A 16,918-nucleotide genomic window follows, 5' to 3' on the forward strand; every position below is an offset into this window, starting at 1 on the left:
ACAGGGTCTCAAGTGAATTAGTGAATCAGTTTACATGAACTGTCCAAATGAACCAATTCACTTAAATTATTTGGATGTCTCAGCACTACATATGAGAGAGAGGACAGTTTACATGCATTTGATTACTCCCTTGACTCAAATGTAGTGATTTCAGATGCTATAACACTACTGTTTGAAGAATTTAGCTCCTTACTGGAAAAGCTGTGAAAATAGCTCAGCTACTGTCACGCCACTAAAAAATTTAGTTGTAGAAGTTACTAGCACTGCGACTTTTAGCTTTTTCCCCAACACTGTAGGGCAAGGCAACTGAAGGAATAGTTCACCCAAAAATTAAAATTCTGTCATTTACTCACCCTCATGCTTTTCAGAATCTGTATGACTTTCTTTCTTCAGTGGAACACGGAAGGAGATGTTAGGCAGAATGACTGTTTCAGTCACCATTCACTTTCATTGCACAGAAAAAGGATGCAATGAAAGTGAATAGTGACTGAGATTATGATACTGCCTAACATCTCCTTCTGTGTCATACATATTTTGAACAGCATGATGGTGATTAAATTATAATAGATTGTTCATTTTTAAGTTAACTATCCCTTTAATGGACTTATTACAGTGGAAGATTTCTACACACATCCTCCCTAGTTTTCCTGCACACACACCCCTGGCCTACATCCATCTTTCATGTCCACCATTTTAAGCCTCTGAAAGATATTACTGATGTAGCCCCATCTTGGCTCAATGGATGTGGCCATATTGATGTAGTTTCCTATTATTTTCACTGTTTGATGTGCAAATGAGTGGAAGCCAGCCGCCACAATGCCACTTCCAATGGTGTTCCTTTGACACAACAGTCAGAGATTATGACATGAGCACAGAGAGGGGCCATCCCATCTGTCCGCCCCCTCTTAACATGACTCGACATCTTTGACTGCTGTTTTAAAAAAAACACACACACATGAAACTGAGCAATGGCACTCTGCAGTGTGGGCCAGACTCGAAAGTTATACTTGCCTTTTTAATGAAATATTCATGAAATGAAGTCACTGGCAATTTTTCTCTCAGAAGCCGAAAATTAGCCCTCATTGAGCAGTAACTCTCTGGTCTGTGATAATTAGATACAGAGTATTCAATCTGAAGAACTAGCTGGTTTTTAATGGTTGTCTGGGTCCGTTTTGTGAAATGAACAATTGATGTTCTGGAGTTTGTTAAAAAGTCAAATAGGGTTTGTTCACACCACACCCAATTCTGAATCAATCTTCAAATCTGATCTTTAAGACTGACTGTGCACACTGTCATTTTGTATGTGACAAAATCAGATCTGTTTGTTCATATATCTATGTCTGTTGCCATAGTAATGATTTAAAGGGGTAGCACACCAAAAAATGAAGATTCTATCATCATTTACTCACCCTCATGTTGTTCCAAACCTGAAAATGAGTGAATTTGGACACAGCTGTAGACTCAAACCTGTCATGACCCAAATGATGAAATCGTTTACCAGTTATCATTCCAAGCACTCAAAATGAACAGAAGAATATAGTTTGGATTGAGGTAAAAATGTTTGCCTTTGTTCAGACTGCATTTCTTTTTTTGTATTGTATTGTAAGTTTTACTTTTATAGCGCTTTTCACTGTACACATCGTTTCAAAGCAGTTGCTCCAAACAACTAAAAGTTTGCTACGTTTACACCTCTTATCCTCACTAGAACTGCATTTTCCAACATCGAAAACAGAGACTTTTGAAAACGCTCCCCATAACCGCATACTTTGGAGAACGAATGTCGTTAGGAATGTTTTCAAACGGATTAATGTGGACATGGCCTTAGAAATGACTGATAACTGTGTTGGAATCAGTTTTAAGGTGCTGCTATTATCAGATGACTGATCTCTGCTATAGAGTCATTTCGTTAAATGTCATGTTAAATTTGAGTTGTTCATTCTCTGTCCTGGGATCATATTAAATGCTTTATAAGTATTTCAAACTCACTCCATCCTTCATTACATTATATGACATGTGACATGATTGACCGCTGACCTTAGATCAGTTGTAATGATGTAGTGTGCTTATCATGTTGCTGCGTTCTTTTCCCAGATCACAGCTGCATTGGAACAGGACGAGACAGCGAAGAAACAGCGACTGGCGTACAAAGTGGAGCAGCTCATCGGTGCCATGTCGTTGGAGAGCTGAGAATGACAACAAATGCTGGAATGAAGGACAAAAGTCCTTCAAACAATCAAAACACCACCCAAAGCCTCTCCTGGAGAAAGAGAGCAATGGCTAGATACTTTACACCAACAATAGCTTGAGATTTTTTCTAAAATTTTGTGAAGTCAAGAGGTTTTCAAGACCAATGGGCAACTATAAGATAAAAACGTGGCTTTTATCTTGTGATGGGAATCGAGAGAGGAAACTATGGAGTTCTAATTTTGTTTGTTTTTTATAAAAGCAAAGTGGGACGAGCAGCATCTGCAGCATATGGTTTCATGTGTTTTTTGTTTGTTTGGGTTTCATTTTTTTGTTTGGCTGGTTTGATGTGCCTAGCACTGATTAACACGAACAATGGTTTCAGGATTTCAAAAGACACTGATACTTCCTCAAGAAACGTGCTTGCTAAAACCATTTCAGGAGGATTCGAGAGAGGAAAATAGACGTCTACTGCCTCGCCATGATGGTCCAGTTGATGACTTTTACTTCCAAATTTTATTTTTATACACAAGCTTTTAAGTTTTTTCGTTGCAGTGTGCCTCTTGAGTCTTAACGGCATAGTGACGCTTGTATACTTCCTCATTGTTGCCGTGATGAAAGTTCAAGTCTCTTTCTATCGTCGAAAAGCAGCTGTTACCAACACATATGCATGTCAACACGCTAATACAAGCTTTGACTTTTGAGTCTCTCTGGCTTTAAAGACCAGTAGGAAATCCACATTGTCTGGGAGATCCAATGAACCTCCAACAAAAAGTGGCCAAAGTTCAACCAGCATGTCCGTTCAGCCCAAACTCATATGCGTTTCCTAGGATTGATGCTTACTGACACCGAAGGACCAGAAACCAGTGTCGTGCTGGGTTAAGAAACTCTGCCATGGTCTTCTCTGTCTGTTTGTGTCCTGTTTTCTACATGTAAGCGTATGTGAATGTACAAACATTACTCTATTTTGTCTTTGCATTTTTGTTGCTTTCTAAAAACAGGAGTCAGTTGAGCTTACCTGTAGAACTTATACACTCGATAAACCCCCGTCTCCATAATAGCGCTGCCAAAATTCTCATATGATATGAATGCAGCAACAAGTAGCACCTTCAAGCTGAAATCACACGAGATCATCTTACCAGAAAGTATTAATTATTATGTATGTGTGTGTAGTCTGCATGCATTATACAGTACCTCATATTTTAAAAAAAATGTCTCTGTTCCCATCTACTCTTACTTTCAAGTGCTAAGAGGTCACATGAGTTGTGGATGGCTCAAGGAAAGCCGATGATGTAATATACCGTTTGTCACTTCCTGTCGGTACACATAGTGCTACCCAGTCTGGACCTGTCAGGATTAAGTGCCAAAAGATCACTTTAAATTATTCACGGACTTGTCGGTTTATGCTTTATTAAATGTATACGGTGGCACTTGCGAAATCAGGTACGAAAAGACCATGAGCTTGGAGCAGTATTTGTAAATATAAAGTATTTGTAAAATACTTGAGATGTCTTGAATCTTGCTAGCTTTTTCTTATGCTTTTTTGTTTTTAGTCATTCATTCCCCCATCTGACATGAAATATGTCAACAGAAGCGAGAACAAACGACAACATGGCTTTCATTTATAATGCATCATGGCAGGTAGGGCTGTTTTTGAAGATTATTCTAACTAAAATAGACAAGGTCGTTCGGGTCAGTGTCAGTTTAGGTTCACCGCTACATTACGGAGAATGCTGTTGGAGTCAAGACCAAACACACAAAAATGATGCTTTACTTTACAGCTCTTTAACCAGACCTCAATCTTCACTCATCCTTAAAGCCCTGTTTTAGTTTATAAAATGCAGAATGGGACCGATTAAGGCGATGTGTGTAATTTTTTCAATATTAAATACTTTCATCTCAGCTTATAATGGAAAGATGCCTGTAAGTAAGCCATTCATAGGTTGATTCCAGAGACATTGAATCGACCAATGTAAGAGATTTGGGTGGGACTGTCTGTTTTTGCCCGACCAATGGAAGTCATTGCAAATCTGTTTGCCACAGAAATTACGCACTTCACCTTTAAAGTCAAATGTTTTTTTATTGGGAGACATCTGTAAAATCTGGCATCTGGTGCTTGTTGTTTTCCCCTGTGGCCTTAGAACATTTAATCCATTTTTCTAGTTTATTTAATCAGCAACGTGTCGTTCCCTGTCTTTGTTAGCTGTGTTTGAGTCTGATCAGATAAAGAGAGTGAATGCAATGGTGAAAAAGGGTGTAGATGGCATGCCCTCTCAGACAGTTGTTTGGTGGTGTCGCGCGGAGTATTTGAGAAGCATAGGAATGAGATGGAGAGAGCGAGACCCCTTTAGCTTCAGATTTCCCTGCTGCTTTGAAGCTCGGCTTTGATCTCAACCAGTTGGGTGCACAGTGTGATCAGGAAATAAAAAAAATAAACATCAAAAATAGGAACAGTGCAGGAGATTACAAAAGAAGAGCTGTATGATTGACAACGAACTGATCCATTATAGGGTTAGTTTGGTCAAAAATTAATTCTCATGAGTCTCATGTTATTACAAACTTTTATGTTTATCTCAGTCTCCATTCACTTTCATTGTATGGAAAAAAGATGCAATGGAAGTGAATGGTGACTGAGGCTTATATTTTTGCCTAACATCTTCTTTTGTGTTCCATAGAGGAACAAAAGTCATTAGGAATAAAATGAGGGTGAGTAAATAATGACCGAATTTTCATTTTTGGGTGAACTATCCCTTAAATGTGTAGTGGGCACTATGGGAATTCCACACTTCCTAAACAACCACACATTCCTCTAAGCACACACTGTATTGTCAGCATACGTAAATATGTGAATTTAAAAGCCATGTCGCATGATAAAGCTTCCTACTGTTGGTTATCCACTGTCTTCCTCCATTTACATTTATCAGAGCCCAGTTGGACAGCTCTACAAGTGCAAGAGTCTCTCCGAAATCTGTTGACCCTTTTGCCCTTTTAGTTTTCCCATGATATGGCTCTCAAACCCTTGCAGTATTAATGTGAATCTTGTTGCTGCCACATTAGTAAAGGAGGTACGACTCTCCTGCCTGTGCAAAAATTCAGAGAGCTAAATGTATTTCTCGGTCTTAAAATGATGTGGCACAAGTAATTGCACTTTGTTGAGAGAGATTTCAGCAACTCAATGCTTATTACTCTTTATTAGAAGACATTTGATCTAAAAAAAAAGTTAATTATAATTTTTATTGCACTATTCTGCAGAGCAGAATAAAATTTGACAGCACTGGGCAGCTTTCTGAAATATCAGCAGTCGTTTGCGGCGGTCGCAACGGTTGTTAATTTTATATTTGGCACGAATCGAGCGTCTTGACAGCAATTTTGAGCACTTTTATGTTTTTAGCTCATGTTTTGCTCTGTGATTGAATAGCATGCTACAAACAAGTTAAATATTCATATTATCTTCATATTACCGATCTTAATCATTTCGAGGAAACAAAAATGAGATAAAGGCTTTTGTAGTCACCCCAGAGATGAATATCCTTCCATTGTCAATCACGCAAAATGATAAACAAATCTCTCTTTGTAGACACTGGAGTTCTGTAACATAGTACATAGAAATAATAATGACCTCGATGATAATAATAACACTTATGGTTGTCTGTTCTTGTTGTTTTTTAAGTGTTGTGGATTGTAAGAGAGTTAAAGTATTTAAAAAGAAAAAAAGTTGGTCTTGTTTTTTTAATTACTTTTGTTTTGTTTACATATTATATTACTGTGTACCTATTGTAAATATGAAGCACACCTATTTTGCAAGCCAAGGATTCACTTTGTACTGTTGTTATATATAAATACAATTTACTGGTTAAAACTAGTGTCTTTGTTTTTCTTATTTAAAATACTATATTCAGAAATACACTAAAACAATGTAGTGTGAATTTACAGTAAGCTATATAGCTATACATACTATAGACTATAGATATATATTATTTTAGAAATTACATTATTGTGGCTGATGAGTAAAGCCTTGATTAAGGTTAGGGTTTCACAAAAATACATATGGTGGTACTTTAAGCTTAAATTGCTCCAATGGTAGGAAAATTCCTTATTATGGAATAAATGTGTTTTCAAGGGACATGATTAATTGCATTAATTTTGTAACATGTTATTTTTAAAATAATCACCAAATTAACATGTTAAATTGACAGCCCTTCTTTTTTTTTTTTCTTTTGCAGTTATTGTGTTATGACAGAAAATGACATAGCCTGCATTGTTTTCATAGTAAAGTTCTAAATACAGTATGGTGTTGTGTTGTAGTACTCTGGAATTACCTGACAACAGAAACAGAATGGCTTCTGTCAGCCCTGGGGTTTAGAAATGGCTGCAAATTCATCCCACTTAGTTGGGGTTAATCTAGGGATGCAATTTAAACCCCGCCATCAATGAACACTCACGCACAGACATGCTGCGTAAAAAGGTAACCGATGGAGTTTAAACAGCCCAGTTCTGTAGTTTGTCTTTCCACATGGCCATTATCCCTAGCTGGACATTTCTCTCACACCACTCTCAGACAAATTACATTACAATGGTAATGGACCAGTGGTTCCTGATTTGATAGCCATATAAAATACCCCCAGAGGAACTGAGGTAGATGTGCCGGTTTTAAATCAATAGAGATTTCTAGCTCAGGCATGAAAACCACCAAACACACCTTACTGCAATATGTTTAGTAACTTTATTCACTGAAGGGTGAATAAAGATAACTTTGTTCACTGCAACCTTGATTCACAGTGAACACACAGATATATACAGTACATTGTTCACTGAGGTAACGATTGGCCAGTAAGCACACAATACTGTACCTTGCCAAGATGACTGTTAAAGACTGCATCATCTGGAAAGCTTTGCATTATTGTGTACAAACATCTCATAAACATCTTAAAAAGAGCAAGAATACATTATATATCATGAATTTCGTGAAAACTTCTCCTGAATGTCGTTCTAACATCCAACAGAAAAACACATAGGTAGATATAAGATAATAAGATTAGATTAAAGACTAGGTACATTTTCTAAAGAAAATGGCAGTGGTGCTTGCTGTAGCAAAACTTGCTGCCACAATGTCCCATCAATGGCTTCAATACAGTGCTCAAAAAGAGCCCCCAGATGCCCTTAAGGGTCTTAAGCCTCAGAACACTGCTCCAAGTCAAACAAGCCCACCCCCACGTCTCTACAGTGTTCTGATGCTTAGATATGGCTGGGTCATGTATCTAGATACTAATCCAAAGGCAAAAAGATCCAAAAGAAATCTGGGCAAAGTATGTGTACTTTCAGGGTGCTGAAAAGACCAGCGTGAATTTCCATCAAAATCAAAATAATTTTAACCAGCCTAAGGTGTTATTTTCAAGCAGGAAAGGCTGGTTTATGCAGGTACGTTCTGCTGAAGGTGGTCAACCAACATGGTCTTTTAGCTGAAACTGATTGACCAAGGGAGGTTGCTGGTTAAGCTGGGTAGAAACCTGATTTGGACACAAGCATTCCAAAATTCCATGCTTGGGAACCAGCAACAGAATCACAACATATGTTGGTTACTTAGGACTTCTCCCTTACAAAAAATCGAGAGATCTGGCAAACTTGCCACATATTAGCCACTCATTTTCACATGCAAATGAGCTTTGTTGAAAACTCTTCATTGTCGCCAAAGGTTTGCTGCAGGTCCACCACTACTGATGAAGAGCTCCAAACTTCTGGCAAACATTTTCGGTGAATCACAAGCTCATTTGCATTGGAAAATAATGAGTGGGACATTTGCGGGAAGTTTGCAGCAAGATTGCAGCAATTTTGTCAGAACTCTAGGTTTTTTGTAAAGGGTGCACTCATGTCGTCAAAGAACACTGGAATCTTTTCAGTCTGGCTCTGTTTCTCATTACTTGCAGTTCTCTGAGACGAATCGCACCAACAGCTGAAGCAGCTAGCTAAACTACCTGCAAGAAAAAAGCTGCAGGTCGATTTAGTTTTTCAACCACCATCCATCTGTCATTGATGCTTATGCCTCTAGTCGATATAATCTGCCATGGTGTGGCCTGTTGCTAATTAGCTGGTCAAACAGATAGACTCAAAGGCCCGCCATCAACCACAGCCATCAATAATGAACGTGTAATAGCTGGTCATAAATATTTTACCGCATGCTCTGCCGAGACCTCTGATCGCCATTGAGGTGCTGCCCCAGGCAGTGGAGTGGGTTTTAGTGCAACTTCATTAGCTGTGATGCCTCACTGTGAATGCTGATGGCTTGTCAATGTGTTTCCATGTGGGAATATGAGCAGCATTCAGTACTATGTTAAGAATGGAGTGGCTTGTTTAGGCTTAATTTGTAGTGATGTTGATTTGAAAAGGCTGTTCTGTAATGGACTAATGTACATGTGTAATGTTCATCGTAAAGTCTTAAAAATATGGATCTACTGTATCTATGTTCGCTTCATCAGTAGCGTCATTATTTAATCAAAATGTGATTAATTATAGAACACTCACGCACATAAAAGTTGTTTTCCATTTACTTCTGGAAAGGGTAAATTGTCTGATCTGTTTAGCTAGTGAAAGCTAACCTGTCTTAGCAATGCTCAGCATTTTGGCATAATAAAGACTCAGTAAACTGGTTTATCAAACACATTTCACAATTGTATTTCCTGTGTAGACAGTTTAAACAGTTTGGGTAGACGATATCAAAGGGCTGGTCCTTTGTTTTGTTTTTTGTTTTTTGTTTTTTTAAATAGGCAATGGCTTTTAGTTTTTGTCACAGTCTAATCATGGTTTGTTTGCTATTTGCTATTGCTAGTTTGCCGGCAGGTGGCATTCATACATATTGTTGGTCCATTTTCCAGTAAGAGATCACTGTAAATGCTTCTATGTGCCAAACGTTTATTTTGTCAACTTTTAAAAGCAGCCTGCTAGCATATGCTGTAGATGACCTCAAAGCTAACAAAGTTAGCCTCAGTCAAAATTCACTTTCAGATATATCTAGACAAACTAGCCTGGCTTTGAGGATTACATACAAATTTTATTTTTATTTTTTAATTGAACCATATAGATAGAACCTTAAATTGGCACATTTACATAATATTATCTAACAAAAATCAAAATGTGTTAGCTTTGATCATTAGATTGGTGTTATCCTCCAGCGAAGTTCAGCCAAGTGCTCAGGGTGAAGAGATGGTCATGCTATCATGCGCAGGTCTCTAGCAGACGAACTAATCCTGGATACCCTAACATTGGCTAGTCACCGCATCCCCTGAGGCTAGTTACAAAAGTAAAACCTCAAAGAACTGTTCTCACAGGCTACCTGTCAGAGACAGATAGAGGCACAGAGAGGGGGAGGAAATCATGAGGGGATGTGAGAGTGGAATGTGTGAAAACTAAAGATACAAAAGCAAAAAGAGCAGTCTGGGTAATACTGAGGGGCGAATTAAATTAACAGTTGCGCGTAGGCTCCAAAATGTGAAGACGACTCCTTGTGGTTACAATCCGCATATTTTTGCTTTAGTGGCTAAATGCTTAAAGCATGATTTCTTTAGTAGATGGTTTGGTCTTTGATTTGAAAAGACTTACGTCACTTTAGCGAGGGTTGGACTATCATGTATTATGTGGTAGTTACATTTACATCTGTTTACCAAAGCTGTTTTTTTTTTTAATTTATTTATTTATTTATTTTTTATTTAACATAGCTTTACTACAGTTGAACTTGTAGTAAAACCATAACCACAGAATTATCATGGTTATATATACTGATAAAATTTATATATATATTTTCATTACGAAAAATAACTTTATTTTACCATAAACTGAAAACCAAAAAACTAAAAACCCAATGGAAAATATGAAGGGAACCTATGATAATGCTAATTCTCTTCCAGGTTTAAGGACTACAAACTGAACAGCTCTCTTCATTTTTAGTGAATTCCCTCTTCATAAGAGAAAGGGAGGGAAATCAGTGAAAGAATTAAAAAATAATGAACTAAATGATGTTATAATGACTAGAGAAATGATGTCACAGTAAGGTGAATTGCAAAGGAGACCTAAATAAAGTGAATGAAAGAAAGAGAGTATTCACAATATTCAGATGTGGGGTGAAAGTGTAAAGGCATCCTTACTGCAAACTGAGGTGAAGTTCTGATCGACAGAGCCAGTGATTAATGGAGGACAGGAAGAATGGTGATAAAGATAGAGGGCAGCATGGCTGTGTGTGATTGGAGTAGAGAGATGTGCAGGAAAAGTGGCATGTTTATAGACTGATTTAAAGGAAAATTGGTGGGGGAGAGAAAACGTTGAAGTGAAATCACCTTCCATGTGTAAAACTAAAGATATTTATAGAGTGATGGCCTGCTCACCTTATCTATCTGTCACTTTCCTTATGTTTCCCTCACTCTGAAGCTGTCAGGAGAACTTATGCAAGGATTTTGTTTAGTACTGCATATAAAGAATAAACTAACATACATGCAGATCACAGACATTGCGGCTGTACATTTGCCAGTTAAAGGAATTTTACGGGTTCAATACAAGTAAAAAAAAATACATTATCAAAAGCATCTGTGACATACTGTTGAAAACCAAAGTAAATGTCAACCCATCACGTTTAATATACCTACATTTTTGCAAAATGATTATTACGTGGCTCATTGTACGCATTGCTGCAGTTTCCTGGTGAAATGATCTCTAGAGGTGCTACAACATCAAGTCAAGTCAAGTCATTTTTATTTGTATAGCACTTTTCACAAAACACATCATTTCAAAGCAGCTTTACAGGAAATAATGCATTAACAAAAAAAAAAATTAAACAAAAAAAAAAGGTCTTAGAGTGATCATTGTGTAGTTTGATTAAATATGATTGTAAATTGTGTAAAAAAAAATTAAATAATTAAATAATAATTGTATTTAGAACCCCTGTGAGCAAGCTGAAGGCGACTGTGGCAAGGAACACAAAATTCCATAAGATGTTGGTTAATGGAGAAAAATAAAGTTGGGAGAAACCAGGCTCACTGTGGAGGCCACTTCCCCTCTGGCTTAACAACATGAATATAATGCCAATATTAGTTATTTGTTTGCAGTGCAAGTCATGGTTTAAAATTTGTAAATAATGTAAGCATTAAGGTACAGTTTAAAAAAAAAAAAAAAAAAGATTTTTATGAACTTTAAGATTAATGACTGATGTCTTTGAAGTCCATCCTGGATTAACTGCAGAAGTTCACATAGATGCATTGTCCTTTGTTAGTTGGCTGATGAAGGCTTTTGTTGGCAATTAAATGATAGTCTATGTATTCCATTTCAAGAGTGTAGTCCATCAATAGACAAATGTGATGCAGGCAGAGATCAATGAGGTGCATCGCAGTTCAACTGGCAGGTAATTTCGGTGAGGTTCCGTGGGGTCCATCCTAAATCCAAGGTTCAGACAGTGGCATATGAAGTATCTGATGTCTTACAGTTGTAGCTGGCATCAGCTCATCCCCTGAAGTCAAAAGACTGAAGTGATGTCTGGCTAGCACCGGCTGTAGTTTGTCATCATCACTCAGCGACACGTAGCAGTGGAGTCCGACACCAAGCAGGAACGGAGCTGGATCTGGCCAGCTCTGGTAACCTCAGGATATGCATCGAATCATGAGTCATGAACACATTAATTCGTTTTTTGGCATTAGCAACAGAGAGCATCTGTTGTAACTTAGTAATATTTCTGAGGTAGAAGAATACTGTTCTACAAACACTGGAAATGTGATTTTCAAAGGACAGATTGGTATCAAATATAACACCTAATTTCTTTACTGTAGAAGAGGATGTAACAGTACGTCCATTGAGAGTCAAATTATATTTAGCAGCTTATTTTTCGAGGTTTTTTGTCCAATAATTAGTACCTCTGATTTGTCAGAATTGAGTAGAAGGAAATTTCTTGCCATCCAATCTTTGATCTCATTGATACACTCTGCTAATTTGGAGAATTGTGAATTTTCGTTGGGTTTAGAAGAAATATAAAGTTGGGGATCGTCGGCATAACAGTGGAAACTTATTCCATGATTCCTGGTAATATCTCCCAGGGGAAGCACGTATAAGGAGAAAAGCAGAGGCCCTAAAACTGATCCCTGTGGCACTTCATACATAACTTTTGTTTGATTTGACAGTTCCTTGTGTAATGGAACAGTATGTGTGCTAGGAATTAAATTAAACTGTCCGTATATGTCAATTTATAATGGAATTAGCCACGTTCAACAACCATTATAAGAAAGATAAATGACAAATAATTAGTTATTTGTCTGAATAAAATTCTCCACCATTAAAATCATAATACAACATCTTGTTGTATCCGCTCACAATTTCTATTGTAAGGAATTAGCTTTAGTAAGGAAATTATGATTAATTCACTTATTGGAGTAATATTATTCTCATGGCTTTTTGAAAATAATATCACACATATTTTTGTTATAGCTTCAGGGCCGGATCTTTGAAAAAAACTATCAGAGTATACCACAGTCAAATTATCTTTGAATACAAACAAAACTTTATTGCTATTCTATACATAAAAACTAATCTAACAAACATGAAACAGGTTGGTGAATAAAGTGAATGAGTGACATGGATGGAAATTATTTATAAAGAGAAAAGGAACTATATGGAGTCTGTACACAATGCCTTGAGAACCATTAATACTTAATTCAGTCTAACTCGATTTGCAGTCGGTTAACCCGAATAATATTAGAGAGACACCAGCAATTTCATTGTGTTACCTTGCGTTGCTTGGTTCATTGGCTCTTTGTAGAAAGTTCGGGTGGTTCCGTCGATGTTTTGGACATCTGTTAAGATTGTGTATAGTTTGTTGTCTGTTGCATAGATGGATGATAAGGGCTTTGAAGCGAGGCCTTCTGCAGGGAGGACCATCACATGTGTTTCGTAGCGCAGAGAAGCGAAGGGCTTCCTCTGAGCTTTACTCTGAGCCTTCCTGGATTTCTACATTGCATGAGGCTGCAAGCCACGAGGGCAAGAGCAAGGAGGAATGAGGAGCTGCAGAGGAAGTGGAAGAAGCAAGAGAGCCGAAGAAGAGGAAAGAAGCCTTCCTCTCTAAGCCAATCAGAGGTGGCTTTTCAGAGTCGCATGGTCAACTAAAGATTCTAATCATTGATTTGTCAGTTATAAGTGATTACAAATCACTACACATATTTTAAAATGTACATCAGGTTATAATCATTATTTTTTCAGTTATAAAAGTGATCATAGGTCATAACATCAATTTCAGAATTATCTAGCAAGGCTAGATATTGTATATATTTTTGCCCAAACGCATTCTGTGCATTTTATAGGGTTAACTCAGCGAAGTACTGTGACTTTGTGTGAAAAGTTCGTGGAGTAAGATGAGATGTCTTCGTATTGGAATCATGCAAACACGAGGGTCTTTAGCTCTGTGTCTTGGTAATGAGTTTTTTTAGCATGTGACAGGAAATGTCTCATTTTAAGTGCCCGTGTGTTACTAAATGAATGAAACAAAGGGACTTCTTTTTTAGCTGTTGTTTGCAGAATACTGATCAGAGAGGATCTCTCACAAGGAAACCTGCTTGAGCTCTGTGTGGAAGTTCAGAAGGTCATGCTGAGTCTGCCCCATGTCACCGTCCCATGGGTTGAGGGGCCTCTCTGACCAATGGACTTTTTTGTTTTAAATCATGCTGTTTTAGTCTCCTTGACCATTTTATCATTCAAAGGCAGGCCTCCACTAGACTCCTTGGCACCTAGTCGAGTGGAATCTTTTAATTTATAATGTTGAGAAATTCCAGGATTAAAAGGTTGGGTTTTCTGGATTCAAGTCATATTGCATAGCAATTCTTTCTTCTGCACCTAATATACCACACTCATTTACACATCCAAAGTGGTAGTGGGCTGTTAAATAGGACCTAAACCATGCTAATGCAAGTCCACTAATGCCAACATAATTCTCCAGCCTATTCAAGAGAATGTTGTGATCTATCGTGTCGAAGGCAGCACTAAGATCTAAAAGCACTAGAAGAGAAGTGCAGCCATGATCAGATGATAAGAGCAAGTCATTTGTAACTCTGATATATGCAGACTCTGTACTATGATGGGACCTAAATCATGACTGAAATTGTTAATATATACCATTTCTCTTTAGAAATGAACACAGTTGGGAGGACACTACATTTTCTAGTATTTTTGACATAAATGGTAGATTTGAAATCGGTCTGTAATTAGCCAATTCTCCAGGATCAAGCTGTGGCTTCTTAATAAGCGGTTTGATAACTGCCATTTTAAAGTTTCTTGGGACATGTCCCAAGGATAGTGAGGAGTTAATAATATAAAAAGAGGTTCTGAGATTACAGGGAATACCTCTTTTAAGAGCTTAGTTGGTATTGGGTCTAACATACATGTGGCTTTTGATTTTTGATAAGTTTGTTAGCTCTTCATCACCTATGACAGCGAAGGATTGAAGTTGCTCGTGAGGAAAATTATGAGATACTGTTTTCTGAGGTGCTGTGACAGTTGATTGCATAGTTCCAAATTTATTTCTGATTATTTAAATTTTATCAGTAAAGAAATTCATAAAGTCATTACTAATGTGCTGCGACGGAATAGCTGGTTCAGTCGATGCTTTATCCCTAACCAATTTAGCCACAGTACTGAATAAACACCTAGGATTGTTGTGGTTATTTTCTATGAGTTTGCTAAAATATGCTGACCTGGCAGCTTTTAGTGCCTGTCTGTTGCTACAGACACTATCCTTCCATGTACTGCAAAATACCTCTAATTTTGTATTCTTCCACTTGTGCTCCATTTTCAGAGCATGAGTGTGATCATTGTACCATGGTGCAGGGCTTTTTTTCTTACATTTTCTTTAATCAAAGGGGGACGACACTATCAAGAGTGCTAGAGAAGACTGTATTTATATTTTCTGTTATTACATCAAGTTCTTCTAGACTTTTTGGCTTACTGATTATGGGAGACAATTCTGGAAGATTATTAGTGAAGCTATCTTTAGTGGTCAAAAGAACAGTTCTACCTGAACGATAGTGTGGTGTAGATTGAGTGACATTAGCTGATCGCAGCAAACAAGAGACGTGGTAATGTTCTGAGATGTCACCGTTCTGCGGTATAATTTCTATAGTGTGAACATCAACACCATATGAGATATTTAAATCTAGCGTATGATTATGGCAATGAGTTGGTCCTGTCACATTTTGACTGACTCCAAGAGAGTTGAGAATAATGATAAATGCTAATCCCAATGTGTCATTTTCATTATCTATGTGAATGTTGAAGTCACTAACTATTAAAGCTCTACATTAACTGCTAGATCTGATAGAAAATTTGCAAATTCACCAAGGATACCGGAGGATGGCCCGGGTGATCTATATACTGTAGCAAGGGCAAAAGATGACAGATATTTTTTATTTATATCTGACGGTGTCACATTAAGCATTATTTGTTCAGTAGACTTAAACTTATATCCTGTCCTCTGAGTAACACCAAAAATGTCACTGTAAATTGTAGCAACACCTCCTCCTCCACCCTTCAGACAAGGCTCATGTTTATAACAATAACCTGGGGGAGTAGATTAATTTAAACTAATATATTCATCCATTTTAAGCCAGGTTTCAGACAAACAGAGCACATCCAAACTATGAACTGTAATAATTTCATTTACAATTAGTGCTTTGGTAGAAAGAGATCTAATGTTTAGTAGCCCTAACTTTATATGATGTTTATATTATTTTTTCAAGTTTGACCTTAATAAAAAAATGTCTAAATGATTTAGTGAGAGCTTTGCATTTGGTAGTCCGGATAACAGACACTCTATAGTCTCTATATGATATCTAGGTGATACAGCCTCATTTTGTGATGTTTCAAGGCAGCTAGAAGATGTTCAGTTTAACCAGTTTGTCTGCTTCCTGACCTGGGCCCCAGTTAGTCAAATACTATCACTATTAAGACTATGAGCCAAATTACTAGAGAGGAGAGATGCACCTTCCCTGGAGGGATAGAGTCCATCTCTCTTTAGCAGGTCAGGTCTACCTCAAAAACTCTTCCAATTGTCTATAAATTCTATGCTATTCTCCAGACACCACTCAGACATCCAGCCATTCAGTGACATTAATCTACTATAAACCTCGTCACCACAATGAGCAGGGAGGGAGCCAGAGCATATTACAGTGTCTGACATCATTTTTGCAAGTTCACACACCTCTTTAACATTATCTTTAGTGATCTCCGACTGGCAAAGCTGGACATCGTTAGTGCCGACATGAATAACAATTTTAGAAAATCTATATTTAGCATTAGCCAGCACTTGTAAATTTGATCTGATGTATTTCCACGTTCCTTAAAATAGAATCACCAATTACTAAGGCTCTTTCAACATGATTCTCAGTGGGTGCATCACTGAGTGGGGAGAATCGATTGGAAACCCTAACAGGAACAGGAGAGTGGTGTCGCTTTGCTGAGCAAGAATGCCACTGAGACATCACCCAAATGCCCTGCTGCAAGTGCTCTTGAGCCGGAACCAAAGTGTGTGTTTTGCTCACTGTACAACCCGCATCCGAAACAGTATCTACCGGCTTCTCTTTCTCACTGACCTCCACTAGCGTTCGGATGCATACCTCTGACTCATTAACCTTCTCCGTCAGCCTGACTAATTCCTTACATTTATCACATGTGAACTGCTGATGGAAGAAGCTATAGTAAACATGTGGCATGCAATGCAGGA

At 37.7% G+C, this 16,918-nt stretch overlaps 1 protein-coding gene across 1 annotated transcript in view; it reads left to right on the top strand.

The window, feature by feature from the left end:
* The window catches only part of LOC127419895 (plexin-A2-like), a 318,335-nt gene extending 312,304 nt beyond the window's left edge, over positions 1-6,031 (top strand). The window contains exon 32 of the mRNA XM_051661704.1: positions 2,092-6,031. Within this exon, the coding sequence (XP_051517664.1) occupies positions 2,092-2,187 (96 nt within the window). The 3' untranslated portion in view covers positions 2,188-6,031. The remainder of the gene's footprint in view (positions 1-2,091) is intronic.
* Positions 6,032-16,918: the final 10,887 nt, after the last annotated feature.

This window comes from Myxocyprinus asiaticus, chromosome 29 (assembly GCF_019703515.2).
Source record: "Myxocyprinus asiaticus isolate MX2 ecotype Aquarium Trade chromosome 29, UBuf_Myxa_2, whole genome shotgun sequence".
NCBI lineage: Eukaryota > Metazoa > Chordata > Actinopteri > Cypriniformes > Catostomidae > Myxocyprinus > Myxocyprinus asiaticus.